The sequence below is a fragment of the Heptranchias perlo genome, chromosome 4 (genome assembly GCF_035084215.1).
Source record: "Heptranchias perlo isolate sHepPer1 chromosome 4, sHepPer1.hap1, whole genome shotgun sequence".
Classification (NCBI taxonomy): Eukaryota; Metazoa; Chordata; class Chondrichthyes; order Hexanchiformes; family Hexanchidae; genus Heptranchias; species Heptranchias perlo.
Genome location: NC_090328.1, coordinates 86629655 through 86647546, shown reverse-complemented (window position 1 = coordinate 86647546; position 17892 = coordinate 86629655). Strand labels below are relative to the sequence as shown.

Genomic DNA, 17892 nt, shown 5'->3' with positions numbered 1-17892 from the left:
TATGTTGAACCTTCATAAAACACTGGTTCAGCCAGAACTGGAGTATTGTGTCCAATTCTGGGCACCGCACTTTAGGAAGGATGTGAAGGCCTTAGAGAGGGTACAGAAAAGATTTACTAGAATGGTTCCAGGGATGAGGGACTTCAGTTACGTGGATAGATTGGAGAAGCTGGGATTGTTCTCCTTAGAGCAGTCAAGGTTGAGAGGAGATTTGGTAGAAGTGTTCGAAATCATGACGGGTTTAGATAAAGTAAATAAAGAGAAATTGTTCCCATTGGCAGAAGGGCCAAGAACCAGAAAGGACACAGATTTAAGGTGATTGGCAAAAGAACCAAAGGCGATGTGAGGAAAAACTTTTTTACGCAGCTAGTAGTCATGATCTGCATTGCGCTGCCTGAAAGCAGATTCACTCGCAGCTTTCAAAAAGGAATTGGATAAATAATTGAAAAGAAAAAATTTGCAGGGCTACGGGGAAGAAGCGGGGGAGTGGGACTAACTGGACTGCTCTTACAAAGAGACAGCAAAGGCTTGATGGGCCGAATGGCCTCCTTCTTTGCTGTAACAATTCTATGATTCTGTGATTCTAATTGTTGTACCCCATGAAAAACCACAGCGGAGATCAGCCAGCTCAATATTGATCAGAATTGAACCCCGGCAACTTCCTGGTCCATACAGTTCAGGACCAAAGGTTAAGGGCTCGATTTTCCTACCCAAAACTGGGCAGTATAGCGGCAGAACATGAAGAGAAATAGGGTGGGGAGCCCGAATGCATACCCATCTTTGGCAGCATAGCAAGGAATCTTTCTTCCTTTACCTCAGCTGGGAAGTCGTCTGGCGCATGTAAATGATGGGGGGGCTGGGAGGGGAGGGCGAGATGGGGGTCCAGGAACCTGGTCGATTTCCCTGCTTCCTGCGTCACCTACCACCCTTCCCAGGAACCACCAAGAAAGGGGTGCCAGTACACCGTGAAGCAGTAGCAGAAATCTCACTAAAGGCCCTTTTGGAGAGAGAGGGCCTAGTATTGGTACCTCTCCCTCTCTTCTGTTCCTAATCACTACCCTTGTTTGGTCTCGGCTGACACCTAAAGTAACATTTTGTGGAAGATCTTTGGGTCGCATCTGCTCCCTTTAACAGCGGCTCCTCTCCTTCTGGGTCTGCAGCAGGTGTCCTACTGCAGCGCTGCCTCATCTTTGTGGCCAGCAGCAGTAGACTCCCAACAAGAGCCCACCCAGGGAAAGTGGGTTGGGGTAATGGTGAGGTCAGTGTGGTGGGCAGAAATCTCACCCCGATTTTCCTCTGGCAGCACAATTCGCCTCGGAGGAAATTTCAGCCCAAAGCCGCACCAGTGCATGTTATTTATCATAGAATCATAGAAGTTTACAACATGGAAACAGGCCCTTCGGCCCAACATGTCCATGTCGCCCAGTTTATACCACTAAGCTAGTCCCAATTGCCTGCACTTGGCCCATATCCCTCTATACCCATCTTACCCATGTAACTGTCCAAATGCTTTTTAAAAGACAAAATTGTATCCGCCTCTACTACTGCCTCTGGCAGCTCGTTCCAGACACTCACCACCCTTTGAGTGAAAAAATTGCCCCTCTGGACCCTTTTGTATCTCTCCCCTCTCACCTTAAATCTATGCCCCCTCATTATAGACTCTCCTACCTTTGGGAAAAGATTTTGACTATCTACCTTATCTATGCCCCTCATTATTTTATGTCTTAATAAACGACGAGTTGTGTTTTTGTTTTTTTTTGAGAATGGAGTGTAGCCAGGTGGCAACCATATCACAAATTACCAGGATGTGACTACACTGTCATAATATAGAAACAGCAAACTTCCCAACCCTCCCCTGGGTTATCAGGGGAAGGATCCCTGTAGAAATGGCTACTCTGGTGCATCCCCCAACAGTCATTGATGGAGCTGTTTTGGCGGGGGCACTAGGAGTACATTATCTGTCTACTCTCTAGGCTGGAGTATTTCGCCTAGTGAGAAACTAACGGGAAACAGACTTTAAAAAAAAAATCATAGTAAGAGTAATAATGTAACAAGACAAAAATCAAAGGCAGAAATGGCCAATGCCCTGAAATTACGCCACGGGATACTAACACACAAATCTTTAACGGTCTGTCTGAAATTCCTCTCTTCATTACTTTAGCAGAAGCATTAGCCCATTTTAAATAAATGGTCAATGCCACCACTAAAATAGCAGAGAGAGGAATTTCAGATCAATTTGTTAGGCATTCGTACATCAGTATTCCATGATGTCATTTCACGGTTCACGTGATTTGAGTCATTTGATCATTTTCAACTCACTTTTGCTAAATATTCACTGTGAAGGCTATAACTTGGTGCCTGAATTGTTGTGAAGTTGTGTGAAGAATATATTTTATCTTCTCGGTTGTTCTAGACTTAAACATCAGAAATGCAACAAGAAAATATATTCTTTACCTGGCAGCAATAATTTCTAATGAGATTAAACACAAAGCCACGGTCCATGAGGGAAAGGAGATCGTACAGGAAAAATGCCAAGCTTACGTTGATTTTTTCTGCTTGTTCTGCTTCCTAAAATTAAGAAAATGTAAAATGAACACCTGACAAAGATACCTCCTAAGGTATTAAAAATTTTTATGACATATTTGATTTGTTTCTAAAACAGTTGCAGCAAGCACTAAGGCCCCGATATTAAAAGGGAGGTGGGAAGGGTAAGGGGGAGCCCGATAGTGGGCAAAGAACCTGGCGAGGCCGGAGACGTGGAAGCCCTGCCAATCTCAATGGCAGGGCTTCATGTGAATAATGTTGGGCAGATTCCCGCCTGTCAGCCGGACAGATTGACTCCCTGGCTGGCAGGTAGGAACAGTAGGTAGCAGGAGGCTACAGCAGGAGACCCTTGGGGAAGGTCCCCGGCAGTCAGCAGGGGGAGAAGGCTCCAGGCCTCAATCGGGGCTGGTGGGGGGCGCGGTTGGGGGGTGGTGGTGGTGAAGGTTTCCTTGTGAGGTTTGGGGAAAGCACTCCTGCTCCTCCTGACCCAAGGAGTGCTAAAAGGAGCTGATATTCAGCACTTATCTTAGAGAGATGACACCTCCCACCTCGGATCTGCTGCTGGTAGCCCACAGCGCGAGCCTCCCCCGCCCATTGGGTGGGTTAAAAATCAAGGCTTAAATCTCAAAGTACAGGAATGTACAGTGAGCTGTGTGAATCCATAATCTCACCAGTGGCACTTCTGTATGTAAAAGAAAACATTTGGGTATTCTGCAGGAAGATAATAAACATGAACAAAGCATGGAACTGACTGCTCTGTGAACTGTGACTGGTAATACATGGGTGCGTAAAGGAAAAGGATCACTTTGTTTAAGCAGACTTATTTCTTGGAATAGCCAGAAACAACTGCTTGCATTTATTTTGCTCTCCTTATGTAAAAGTACATATCGGCACACTTTATGATGGGATAGACTTGAAACATATTTTCATTTTCTCCCCTCCCCTATTTTCTCCCACCCTCTCCTTAAAGTACTGACTCATGCCAGCTGCCCAAGTGGCAATTGATCATGAGTTTAGGGACAGCTATTCCATCATATGGTGCATCCTTAGGCCAGGCCTAATCTTGCCCTCATACATGCACTTTCCAGCAGAGGTCACCATACAGTGAGGAGGAGACTGGCTTACTTTTCTCTCCCTTGCCAGGAGTGCTGATGTCAATTGCAGACACCCGTTCTGTCACCACAGTTGAGATCAACTAAATAGATCAAGGATTGAACCAAGGATCTTCCTGGTGTGTATGGCTCAGCTCCATATTAAGCAATACACCAGACAACTCAGCTATCTGTACAGCTGCATTTTCGTATTTCTATCATTTAAATTTTTTTTTTAAAAAGATAAAAATGAAAGTTAAAACTGAGGCAAAAATAATACACAGTAAATATTAATGATGCAGTTTGTCTCATAAGATACTTTATTCTGGTGACACTGCCTCTTTAAACATTCCTACATAAAGCACAGATATTTTTAAGAAAAAAAAACTACCTTTTGCTGTTTCACAAGAATTGTGGCAATCTCTGCAGTAACAACATTGACAATAGTGGCGACGTCATCCTTGAAGCGATCTGAGAAGCGCAGTTTTCGGGAAGAATCCTGCTTGTCCAACTGGCAAATGTACTGGGCCATGCTTTTAACCTTTCATTCATAATAAAAATGTTTTCTAGACTCATTATAAGAACATTTGTGAAATCAGGTCCATAGGGACCACTAAGAAAGCAAAAAGAAAGAATTTGCATTTATGTAGCACCATTCACGACCTCAGGACATCCCAAAACGCTTTACAACACATTAGTACTTTTGAAGTGGTCACTTTTGTAATGTAGGAAATGTGGTAGCCAATGTGTGCTTAGCAAGGTCCCACAAACAGCAATGAAATAAGTGAACAGATAATCTGTTTCTTAGTGATGTTGGTTGAGAGATGAATATTGGCCAGGATACCAGGCAGAACTCCTCTGCTCTTCTTCGAGATAGTGCCAAAGGACCTTTTCCATCCACCCGAGAGGGCAGACGAGGGTTTAACATCTCATCCGAAAGATGGCACCTTCCAACAGTGTAGCACTCCCTAAGTACTGCATTGGAACATCAGCCTAGATTTTGTGCACAAGTCTCTGGAGTAGGACTTGAACCCACAACCTTTTGACTCAGAGGCAAGTGTGCTACCACTGAGCCACAGCTGTACCCCTAAGGCAGTACAACAATGGCTTTACCAATTTTTCCCCCGAAATGATAGGTTGCTCTGCACCATAGGAAAATATGTTCTCTACACCTGTTGGCATGTGCTACCAGATATGTTAAACAATCCACAATAAGGTTTAAGAAAAAGGTGAACATCATTTGAGCAGATTCAAAAAAAACAGAAAAGTTACGGCAAAGAAATTGGGTGGGCAGAACAAGCTAAATCAAAAAAAAACTAAAATAAATATTGAAAATTGTCAAAGTGGAATAGGATTATAGGAAGAAAAAGAACAGGAAAGAAAAACCAAGAAAACAATTGATGTAGAAGCAAAAAAGTGAGGAAAAGTGATCTGAGAGGGAAAAAGAGAGCTATTGGTTTGGAGAGGGGAAGAGAGTCTAGCAAGGTGGTCTGATACATGACCTAGCATTTTCAAAATACATCTGTGTGAAATGGTTTACAATGACACCCATTGGTTTCTGATAAATTGTGTGGCATTCTGTGGAGTAAGTGGACCTACCAAAAGCTCAAAGAAGAACCAGGCGTACTTGAAGACGTTTTCTCTCACCATGCCAGTACTGACGACCATCTGCAGTGCTAGCTCTTCATGAAATTGCTGAATAAGAATTAAAAGAAGACTTTAAAAAAAGGTGCAGGAAAAGGAATGTCCTTCTTTAAAAGTCTTTGCTAGATTTGCTGTTTCCCAATCCTTTCCCTGTACTTGAAGGCTTCAATAGTCAAAGAATGTTACTGAACTTTGTGACATCAGTGTAGGATTTTTTTCTCTTCCTCTCCTTATGAAATACTACAATAGTTACGTAAAACATCACATTGGTTATTCGGAAAAAAATTAAACTTATGTATCTATTTCCATCAGTCATTCCCTCAATTCATTTTGACATTAAATAAAAGTCATTGACAAACAATTTTATACATACACTAAATATTCTTTATGCTATCGTACCTCCAGCTCACAGAGAGTGTTTATGTTATCCTACAAATCAGCATTTGCTTAAATGTAAACAATATGTAGATATATAGCAATATTGTGTAAAATTCTATAAATTACTTAATGAAATCTGATTCACTGGATCATCTGATAATTAAAAAAAATATTTAATGTATGCAATAAACTAAAATTGAACACAAAATGGAGGCAATGCTTGCAACATGGGGCTGGAATTTTCTTATTGTGGCAGGGCAGGACTTCCATCTGCCCCTCCAAACCTGCTGCAAACCCCCAGCCCATTTTCCTGGCTTGGGGATCATTATGGACGCAGGGTGGGAGCCTGGCCAGTAAGTGGGAGCCCTCCACTGCAACGCTAGGAAATTCTGGCGATGTTGCTGCTGGACCACCACTGCAGCATCTGAAGAGGAAGAGGTTCAGTTAAAAGGGGCCGAATAGTCCCCCAAGAGGAAAGTTGGAAATAGTTTTTTGGGCTTCGGCTGAGAGAAAGGAACCCACCTCTCTCCCTCCATTTGTGCAGCTCAGGTCCACTACTGCTGCAACCCTGACACTCACCACCAGGCTGTCCCAGTGAGCAGCAGTAATAGGAGTGGGTGATCAGGCTTTGCTCACCCTCCCCCCCACCAAACTGGCATTTGCATGTGGTGGGCAGGGAAGGGGTGCTAGCAACAATCTCGGCAGAAGCAGAGGAGGGAAGGTGGTCGCAGGTCTCACTGCTCCATTTTCCCATCGTTTCTGCGATAATCTGTCCAGTTTTAAGCAGGAAAGCAGAGGGAACATTCAGCCCAAAATGTGTGGATACTGTTCAAATGGTTTGGAACAATAAATTTGACTATTTTCATTGCTCAATGCACCAAGCTGAATTTCTGATTTTTGCTTGTTTTGCTTTTCTTAATCTACATTAAAAAGTGATCCTGGTTTCATTTCTTAACTCTTTAATGGTGATACAATACATCACTGGAAAATTAAAATAAAACAATATTACCCAATTGTGGAATAACTATTTATGTCTCCATCATGTTCAGTATTCTGGGGCAATTGCAAATCCAGCTCGGTAAAGTTAGTAGAACAAGCAAAATGTCACACTGGGCTGTGACACGTTCTTCCACTTAAGGGGAAGACCTTCAATACTTACACACCTTGTAGCACCTGTGAAATAGGGATTTTTGCTGCAATTAAACCTAATGGCTACCAACCATACTATACCTTGACTGTGAAGTGCCAAACAGATGTAATATTGTCGTATCCTCAAAAAACACCATCAAAACAAGATATAGGGTAAACTGAAATCTCTCTGTTTGAAACTATCAGTAGCTTGCACTTATAAAAAACATTCAGCACTTTGCTATACTACACTGCTATATTATTTTAATAGCAACAACAACGGCCCCATGTGTAGTAAATATTTGGAGCAGATAAACTCACAAAAAGCCCAATATTTTAATTTGAGGGGCTGGCTAGAAACTCAATCCTGAACTCAGTAAGCCTAATCCAACAACCAATCTTGTGTCCAAGCCCACTCACTGGTTCATTGGAAGAAACAGGTGTAATAACTCTGTGCAATTTCAAGATCCCACCTAAGTACAGAACAGCCACATCTATTAACGTCTGATCTAAAATAAGAATATATAAGCCCATCTTAGAACAGAAATTTAATATCCAGCAAAAATTTTGATTAACTGCCAAACAGATGTGACATTAATTTACTATGCAAGATATGATGGGACATGTCCAAACTGAAATGCAGGAGGTATTTGGTTTAACTGTTCTTTTGATAAAAACTTAGCATGACTGTAAATGCCTGGCAACTGGCCCTTTCCTTTTATATTATGGAAGAAAACAAATTCAGCAATGTGATCAAAACTAGGCATCCTAGTCCTTAAGCAACATGTATTGACTGTTAAAACGCAACACATGCCTTCAGCAAGGGGTGCACATACACAGGAGGAAAGAAAATTACTGCTGTGGGGAAAGAGATCATTATTAAAGCAAAACAAAACCACTTGGAGTGCGTTCAAAAGGAAGACTGCCACACAAACAGCAAAGGAGAATAAGTACCAGTCACTTCTGAATTAGTGATTTTAATGAATGTGCACAAACAGGACTGCAGCATACTTGTCACTTCTCTCAATAGGGTGTGAAGCTGTTATTAGACAGCAAATATTATTAAAAATGCACTCTCTCATCTTCTGTGAGTCTGTGAGTATAAGGAGCAATTTAATTTGTACCCTTTGAGTACTAAGAAAGGAGCTCTATGGCAAATTAATCAAGTATCACTACATTATCAAAATGGAAAATTGGTTGATCGGGACTGAATCACAGAAATTTTCCTCAGCTGGTTTCAGGATAGAACATGCTCAAAAGGCACTGCAATCCTAAAACCAAGAGGGGAAAACATTTGTCATTCATCCCAGACCTCTCATTTCATACAGCAAGCCATTTTCTTTAATAGTCGCCATTTAATAAAATCTGCTATGAGGCATCAGAGTGAGTTTGTAACAAAGGGCATTGGAAGATGACATTCAAGATGCAACAAATAGTGGTACAAATTTATCGGAAAACTTTTTTATATTATTTAATATTAATGTGTGGATTATATGGATTGAATATTCAAAAACCACTGGAATAAATGGATGGGTACATACTACAATGCTTTTCATTTACTCCACCAATACCCTGAATTTAGAGATGTTTCATTGACCTGTTTATCTTCATAATTCTACTTCATCATTTCAGCCCTGCAAATTTACAAAGGTGTGCTGATACTGAATAAACGGCATACAGCAGTATGTACTTCAAGGTAACATTCAGTACTCGAAGGGTAAGTAGACTGACAGCTAAAAATTGTGAAAAAAGTATAATGTAATTAGCACAGTTAGAAAGCAAAAGGAACTTAATTAGTGCAGACAATATTTATTTTACATGGAAAAGAAAAAATGTTATGCATCGTGGAAAGATAATTTTTTAAATAAATAACCTGAAAAGACAAATTAACTTTGATGTTTGTTAGATGTTAACTATTGTGAGAGAATGTTAAATTGAGATCTGAAATAACTGAAGAAGTGTTAACTATCCTGGGACTTTGTGTGATCACTTGTTAGTACCAAGACAAAAATGATCTGTTCTACAAAGTATTGCAAAGGATGGCATGTTGACTGTGCATGTTGAAGCACGTATGCAGTGGCACTTGGGTTAGTGCCTTCAATGCCCCCAGTGCTGCATTGTCAATCTCAACCACATGGCTATCTGCAAGTGCCAAGCGCAGAGTTGTCGCCAGGTTGTTCTTGTACACCTCCAAGTGGCTGCCTCAGGATAGTATTCAAGTTCCGCTAATTTATTCTATTAGTGATAATTGGTGCATGGTCCTGGGATGAAATGAGGGAAAAAAATAACATTTGTACTCTCACACATACTCACTTGAAATGATCACTAATCAAACCATGTACAGTTTTGTCCAATAATTTAAACAGATTATTCTGTGGAATGCAAGTCCAAGAATCAAGGTGGCAGTCACCTTTACCAGAATTTTATTGTAAATTAGCTGAGTAATAAATATATAACTCTGAAATTAATTTTTATATTTTATGTTATTTGGATCTATCATGTGATGATCTATTAAAACATTTCTCTTGCTCATTTTCTGTAGGGAATGAAACCGGTTTTGTTTAATTATGTATGATCAATAACTAAAAATGTATTGTTTAATACTGGTGAAAAATGTAACCTATTTGTGCATCAGTAATCTTTGCATGAAATGCATTTTTGTCAAGAATCATAACTCAAAAAAGCTATGAAAGGCCTAATCAAAACAGGTATAATGTTCATAGAAGTCTGAAAGTGTAGAATGAGTTGACATTATACAATGGTCATTCAGTAACTAAAGCTGCAGCATGACAAACATGAGACAATTATTTGCATTTGGTTTTAAAGTGCTGTGCTACCAGGTGTAACAAACATCTCCTTGTGCTATGTGGCAGTCTACCTTTCTGGTTGATGATCGTCCAACAACACCAGCATTGTGGAAGTAGCTGCTTACTTCTACATAGGAAGACATCCGAGCACCACTTCGATCCATTCCCTGGAGTAAAGGGCCCAAGATGAAGTAATTGAACAGGCAGGGAAAAGGTTACATGGTCAATACATGGAGCAGTCATCAACCTCTAGAACTCTTAATAATGTCAGAAGAGGCTAATAGTTCCAGGCATGGGATTGATACAATATCATTAACTACAACTTGCATTCATATAGTACCTTTAATGTGGAAAAACATCCCAAGGCATTTCACAGAGGCATAAGAAAACAATAAAAGGAAGCCGAGCCAAAGAAGGAGCTATTAGGAAGGGTTTTATGGAGGGTCCTAAAGGAGAAGAGGCAAAGGTTTAGGAAGGGAATTCCAGAGCATGGGCCTAGGCAGCTGAAGGGTGAAATGCACAAGAGGGCAGAGTCAGTCGAAACAGCCAGTTCGGGGGAGCCTGGATAGGTACGGAGAGGTGAAGCCACGGAGAGATTTAAACACAACGATGAGAATTTTGAATTTGAGGCATTGCAGACCGGGAGCCAATGTTACGTCAGCAAGGACAGAGATAATCAGCGAACAGTGCTTGGTGTGTGATAGGATATGGACAGCAGAGTTTTGGATGAGCTGAAGTTTACGGAGGGTGGGAGGCCTGTCTTGTGTCTCTGTCACTAGGGTCTGATACACTCACTGTTCTGTCCTGTCTCTGTCACTAGGGTCTGATCCACTCACTATCCTGTGTCTCTGTCACTAGGGTCTGATACACTCACTATCCTGTCTCTCTGTCACTCGGGTCTGATCCACTCACTGTCCTGCTTCTGTCACTAGGGTCTGATACACTCACTATCCTGTCTCTCTGTCACTCGGGTCTGATCCACTCACTATCCTGTCCTGTCTGTGTTCCAGGGCCTGGTTCACTCAGTCCTTGCACAGAAGCTCCAATAATTCATCCCGTGGCCCTCATGATTGGTAGCACACATCTACGATCCTGGCCAAACAACCGCCTCAAATCTTACAGGATTGAAAGATTCCCACTGCCAGCCAATGCTTATCTTTTTAAAATGGAGAACATGGCAACTCACACGAACTACAATCCCCCAGAAACTGATCTGTCCTCAAGAGTCGATCAGAGCCTCAAAAGCAGTGCGAGCGGGGCGAAAAAGCTGGTTGTCTGCTCCAAAAGCAGATCATTTATAACTATGCACTTTTGTGTGTTCCTGTAATATAACTTATGAAATATTAAGTATAGCTGCAGTTTAAGTCATTACAAGTTCATTTCCCACTACATTCCATAGTAATTATATCTTTAAGTATGTAATATGATACAAAAACCACAGATAAAAATTCTGAGATCCAATGTTATATAAAAGATTTTAACTTATTCAGTTGCCTTGAAGCAGTAGCCTTGGAAATAGGTTATTATTCAGTACTGTTTTTCAGTTGCATGTTGTTTTTTTTAAAGTTGTCAGCTTTTCTGAGCTTTATAAATTGCCATCACTGGACGTGTGATTGTATGGTGATCATACATCAGGCTGGACTGTGATGCCTCTGCGGTTAATAGCCTTCCGACACTCATTCAGATATGTTTTTTTTGCTGTGAAAATAACGGTGAGGCTAACAACGCTCACCATTATTTATGCGCAAGTTGGACAGCAACTTCTGCTGAGCGCACAAGCACAGTTAAACGTGAAAATCCAAAAGTTGCTGTCCAAGATGTGCTGCCCCTCTGCTGTCTAGCTCTCTATTAAAATGTACTGAATGGCGTGAAGTTCCTGTACTTACCTCATAGATACGGATTATCTCAACACAAAAAGTTAGGGCTTGTCCATTCCAGTCTAAGTACCCTTTTATCGGTGTGATAAACCTTACTTATTGCCAAACAACCTCTATGGCACTGAAAATTAACTTTTACAAGTGTGGGGTCTCATTCCTTCAGCTTTTAATTATTGTTGGAGATTTTAAAGAAATATAATTCCATTTAAAAAATTTTTTTTAAATTTCTGCCTCTTTTATATCTCTTTCTTAATCCAATATTTCTTTCCCTCTCTTTATTTCACTTTCTGTACCTGATTTGACATTGAATTCATTATTCTAACTTACACTTCCTGGTTCAGACTCTATCCATTAACAATTCTTCAATCTGATGGATAAGGGGATAAACAGCTGCTTGCCCTGTTCACACGGGTCCGAGATGCCCTATAGAGGGCACTGTGCTGTTTGAATGTTTGGCTGACAGCAACTTGCTGTGCAAAACTCCATAGAAAGTCTATGGGCAAGTGCAAGTCCAATGAATGGCTGGCGCAGTTTGTTCGTCGCTCACAGCAAACTCTGGCCCATTGTCTAGACTCACACATGAAAAATAGGCACTTCAGTGAAGTACTGGAAAGATATCTGTCACCTCTGAATCCATAGCCCAAAAAGGAACAGGAAAGGGAAGGGAGAAAATTGGCAGAAAAGGGAGAGAGGGAGATAGTGTAGGCTCTGAATCAGACCAGGAAGAAAAGAAAAAACACTGAAACAATGTTTCTTATAAAAATGTGCACAAAAGATTTCTATCAGCCACAGGAAGTGATTCAATAGAATTTCCTGGGCATATATCTGGAGAAAAGAACCCAAATGGAGTCAAACATGCTTTTAAAGGCCATGATTATTTATCTACGCATTCTGATATGATCACTTTGCTCAGTTAGACACCGATCATTATAGTACACATGTCTTCTGAGACTTGGTGAGTTATTTGCAGCTGTTACTTTGTAATCTGGAAGTAATGTTGGTATCACAAGACTCTAAGTCACATGGGGAAAATCGGTGCTGTTTGCTATCAAAAGCAAAATCATAAACACATTCTTTTCATACACATTTCCAATTCTGCTATACATACCACACAGCAGAAACTTCTCATGGATTTATTAGAGTCACAAGCCTTAAAATTGTTTTACTGGTGTTTACTGAAAGAATGTAGAAAGTTATAAATCTAACCGAAATAAAAACATCAGGTGCTTCCTTTGTATAGTGAGCAACATAACTATTATATTATACACATGCATACACACATACACTTACATATGTACACATACATACATATACACAACCTATAAATACCATAGTCAAGGAGATCTTTTATTCTTTTATAGTTAACAAATTTTGGTTAGTTAGCAAGAATTTAGAAGAGAAGGAGAAAAGTAAAGGACACTGAGAAAGTAATAGGATGGAAGGAGAAAATGAGAATAGTGTCATAGCATAAGCAAGCAAGGCAGAGTTGACTAGGATTAAACTGCACTAAGCCATGTTGTAGAACTGGTGAGAAATACAAGGGATAGAGAAATGGAGTTACTAAATTACAGTCCATTTTCCATGGGTTTGAAGCTAGCTTAGACTGATGGAATGAAGGTCTTCTCTCTCTCGCATGGCTATAAAGATCAAATAAAAAAATAAATTTGAGGTAATCTCAACCCAGTTTCTGGTGGACAAATATCTGAGGCACAAAATTTTTATTTAAAAAGGTCTTATAGGGTGAAATGCTGACAGTTAAATTTTGGAGGTGCTGGTCAGAGGCAGACTTGGAGCTGATATTTTGTATAGAACTCCCCCATGACATCAGGAAGGAGGACAATGGATTGTGGGAAGCTTTGTCTCCATTCATGATGTAGCTGGAGCAGAACTTCACAATGTCAAATCACAGCTAGTTCTGCACAAAATGGGGTAAAAGTTAGTCTGGGCCTATTATTGGGCCCAGACTCGGTGCTCGGATCAGAGAGTTGTGAGGCAGTCCCGAAATTGGGCCTTGGGTCTCGTGCACATCTTCGGGGCAAGCTACAGGTTCCTGTTGCGCCTCCACCGGCAGCTCGCCCCATGAGAAAAATGAATTTCCAGCTGTCGTAAGTTCCGGAAGGATGGTCGGATCGGGCAACAGGAAGGCCGACTGCCAGGGCTGTGGAGTTGGGTGGAGCACTCCTGCTCTTCCTGACTCAATAGAAATGCTTTTTTAAAAAAAAACTTACCTGTAGCTGGCAGCCACGGGGCCACTGAAGAATCCTAAGCGGGGCAGGCCCAATATCTGGACCAATATTATGCCCCTCATTAAACATCTCCAAGGGGCCTAAAGCCCATTTTAGGCGTTCATTCGGAATGTCAAAAAAATGGTGGCCATGAATTTAGTAATACCAACACCGTGCGCAGATTGGGCACAGGCTGTCCCAGTACTAAATTGGTATGCTTTACATCCGAGAAATAGGCACAACGAATACCAATTCTTACCCCAATGTCTCCTCCCAGAATAGCAGTCCAAAGCATAAAACAGGGTTGAGAAACAGTGTGCTCTCTTTACAACATTTAGAATATAGGATTATTCAGTAGAATCTATTTTCTCATTAATGTTATGTTTCCCAGTTATTATCTAAGCACAAACAGTTTTCAAGATTAGGGATACTGAAATGGAATTGAAATAGTACGACATTTGTATGGAGACAGCACAAGTGAGTGGGCAGATTGAGATAGAACTGCATACTGAGGTGATTCAGTAGTCTGGATTAAACAGCAATGGCATTAGTTTGTTTCCTTTCCCTTATGTCTTTTAAAAAGAATAAATTGATTTTTTTTCTAAAAGTTAGTTAAAACCCAGTTTTCCTAATTTCAGTACCATACCTTTGAAGACATAATATTTTTAACTTCTTCATCTGCTGAAGTCTGGGTGCCCGCAATATCAGGATTGCTGCTGCTCATGATGCGGGACTGCAACAGTCTGGATCCCACATGGACAGCGCTGGAACGCCCCACAGTATAATAACGACTCTCTGGGAAAATGGGAGCCCCTGTTGGAACTAAAGAAAACTGTCTGTGTCAGCATAAATGTCAAGTACAGCTCAATCACATCTGGGTGAATAACAAAGAATAAAACTAATCTTTTAGAGACAATAATCTGGGACAAAATTAATTGGCACTTGGAAAAGTATGGGCTAATAAATGAAAGTCAGCATGGATTTGTTAAAGGAAAATTGTGTTTGACTAACTTGATTGAGTTCTTTGATGAAGTAACGGAGAGGGTTGATGAGGGTAATGCAATTGATGTGGTGTATAGGGACTTTCAAAAGGCATTTGATAAAGTACTACATAATAGATTAGTTAGCAAAATTAAAGCCCATGGGATTAAAGGAACAGTGGCAGCGAGGATAAAAAATTGGCTAAGGGACAGAAAGCAGAGTTGGTGAATGGTTGTTTTTCAGAATGGAGGCAAGTATACAATGGTGTACCCCAGGGGGTGGTAGTGGGACCACTGCTCTTTTTGATATATGTTAATGACTTGGACTTGGGTATACAGTGTATAATTTCAAAGTTTGCAGATGACACAAAACTCAGAAATGTAGTAAACAATGTAGAGGATAGCAACAGACTTCAGGAGGACATAGACAGACCGGTGAAATGGGCAGACACATGGCAGATGAAATTTAACGCAGAGAAGTGTGAAGTGATACATTTTGGTAGGAAGAGTGAGGAGAGGCAATGTAAATTAAATGGTACAATTCTAAAGGGCGTGCAGGAACAGAGAGACCTGGGAGTGTAGGTACACAAATCTTTGAAGGTGGCAGGACAAGTTGAGAAGGCTGTTAAAAAAGCATATGGTATCCTTGGCTTTATTAATAGAGGCAGAGGGTACTAAAGCAATAAGTTATGCTAAACCTTTATAAAATACAAGTTAGCCCTCAGCTGGAGTATTGTGTTCAATTCTGGGCACTACACTTTAGGAAGGGTATCAAGGCCTTAGAGAGGAGAAGAGATTTATTAGAATGGTACCAGGGATGAGGGACTTCAGTTATGTGGAGAGACTGGAAAAGCTGGGGTTGGTCCCCTTAGAGCAGAGATGGTTAAGAGGAGATTTGATAGAGGTGTTCAAAAGCATGAACGGTTTTGATAGAGTAAATAAGTAGAAATTGTTTCCAGTGGCAGAAGGGTCAAGAACCAGAGGACACAGATTTAAGGTGATTGGCAAAAGAGCCAGAGGCGACAAGAGGAAACATTTTTTTACGCAGTGAGTTTTTATGATCTGGAATGTACTGCTTGAACTGGTGGTGGAAGCAGATTCAATAGTAACTTTCAAAAGGGAATTGGATAAATACTTGAAGGGAAAAATTTACATGGCTATGGAGAAAGAACAGGGGGGTGGGACTAATTGGATAGCTGTTTCAAAGAACCGGCATAGGCACGATGGGCTGAATGGCCTCCTCCTGTGCTGTACCTACTATGATAGGTTCCAGACACACACACACAAAAATCATGTCTGAACCTTTGGTAAATATAATGGACAGAATTTTCACAGAGTATTTTTGTGGTGCTAAATCAGGCAAACATTATATTTCTCTCAGTGCCAGATGACACTTTCACATGCATACACTGCCAGTCAGAAGCAGGTTTTTTTGCACATTGCAATTCAAACAGAGTTGACCGAACAAACAATATAAACAAAGACACTGGGGAAAGGCCAAATGCCAGCATCCAAATATTTGCTAACAAGTGTCATTTTTTTTAAGAAGTGAAACAAAGAAAGTGACAGTCTACTGTTTTAAATCTAAATTTGTCCAGCCTTTTCTTGCACTAGCGGTGCAGAATGGAACAAATTGATAATGTCTTGATAAAAAAAAGCATTTCAAAATGTTTGGCAAACTCCATGACCGATTAATCTCCATCGTGCCAAACTGGGCCTTCGTCCTTCACCACTTCACAGCTGCAGGTTGGAGCCAGTTGATGAACTTGAGCACCCCCTAGTGGTGAACATCAGCTACTCGGGTTGTGCAGTTCAGAACTTTCTGTAATTTTACGACTACTATCTTCAGCAGAATGTTTCAAGTAGATTTTAAACCAAAGTATATTATCACCGTGAAATGCACACCAAAACTTCACTGTATTAGGAGACTGCTAATTGAGTGATAGTTTGATGCAGCACTGTTAAATGTATTGTTAACAAATAATGTTAGTCCTGACCTAACTTTCAATGAGGCAGCAAAAAACAGGAATGTTATTAAAAAAGGTCTTAAACTATAATGTGAGCCCAGGACTTATTGACTGGTTATTTTTGAGGCATGTGTGTAATTTTGCACTTGTGCTATTTAGATGCCACTGAACTACAACCTTTTGCTAATGTTATGTTTTATTTCTCTCTAAATTTCCCCTCCCTACTACCCCAAAGATGCTGACTCTTGCTCGGGTACAGCTCCATGGGTGCCAGCTGCCCTCTGTTATCTTGTCCAAATGGCCAATCTTCATGAGCCTAAACAGTACATGTTGGCTGGATATTCAACCATGAGTGGTATTAGTCGAGCCCAACTCCATTCTCACTTGATGTCCAGATGTAAGCACTTTCAAATGGGAGCTGTTGGCTACTGAAGAGGAGCAGGAACTCTCGAGGAAAAATTCAACTCATGGTTGCCCGTATTTACGGTGTAAAATTGGCATTAGACCTCCGAAATTCGCATAGTTACCTGCAGCGCCAAAGTTGAGTTGGAATTTGTCATATTGGCTTGGGCAACTTTAACTCACTCAGGGCGCCCACCTAAAATAGGCGTTAAGCCCCTTAAATATGTAAATCGGGGTCCTTTGTTAATTATAGGATCCTGAATGCAAAATTCAAGTGCAAATGGGTGGAGCTTGCACCAGAAATGCTCCGTCTGATTGTACCAGGTGTTAAACGGCCTAACCAGTGGTCCTTAAAAGGGACTGCTGGAGGTTGTTCAAAAAATAGGCCCAGGAAATTTTCAGCTTTTCATTCCTGGGCTCACAAAAAGCTCTGGCTATCCACAAAACAGCATGTTTTGAGGTCTCCCCCGACCCGACCTGCATAGGAGCCGGCCGATTTTCCACCCTCCCTGACTGGCAAGCTGCAGCGGGGAGTCTGTTCCATGCCCGTAGCTCACTGGTGGCATTTAAATGAGACCCGGAGCTAAATTTGGCTTGGGCCTCGGGCCAGCATGGACTGGCCCCCGGAGCTGTGGCTCCGCTGAATTTGCTCCCGTTTTGCGTGCAAGTCAAATTGCTCAGCTTCAATGTTTATACCCTCCCTAGCCCAGGGATGCTGAGATCAATCTTAGAATCCATATTAAAACTCCAGCTACGATCAACTAATGTTTCTGATGTGATTTATTGATAGGAAATTAGCTGACATATGTGATGTGTTAGAAAGTGCTGAAGAAATAGAAAGTAATTCTT

General features: G+C 41.0%; 1 protein-coding gene across 3 annotated transcripts in view; it reads right to left on the bottom strand.

The window, feature by feature from the left end:
* The window catches only part of dock8 (dedicator of cytokinesis 8), a 233949-nt gene that overhangs the window by 48455 nt on the left and 167602 nt on the right, over positions 1-17892 (bottom strand). For 2 of the 3 annotated variants that reach the window (XM_067983264.1, XM_067983266.1), the window contains 5 exons: positions 14341-14516; positions 9664-9759; positions 5235-5330; positions 4027-4176; positions 2455-2568 (listed from right to left, as the gene is read on the bottom strand). In XM_067983264.1, the coding sequence (XP_067839365.1) occupies positions 2455-2568; positions 4027-4176; positions 5235-5330; positions 9664-9759; positions 14341-14516 (632 nt within the window). The remainder of the gene's footprint in view (positions 1-2454; positions 2569-4026; positions 4177-5234; positions 5331-9663; positions 9760-14340; positions 14517-17892) is intronic. The other variant, XM_067983265.1, reaches the window with a different exon arrangement.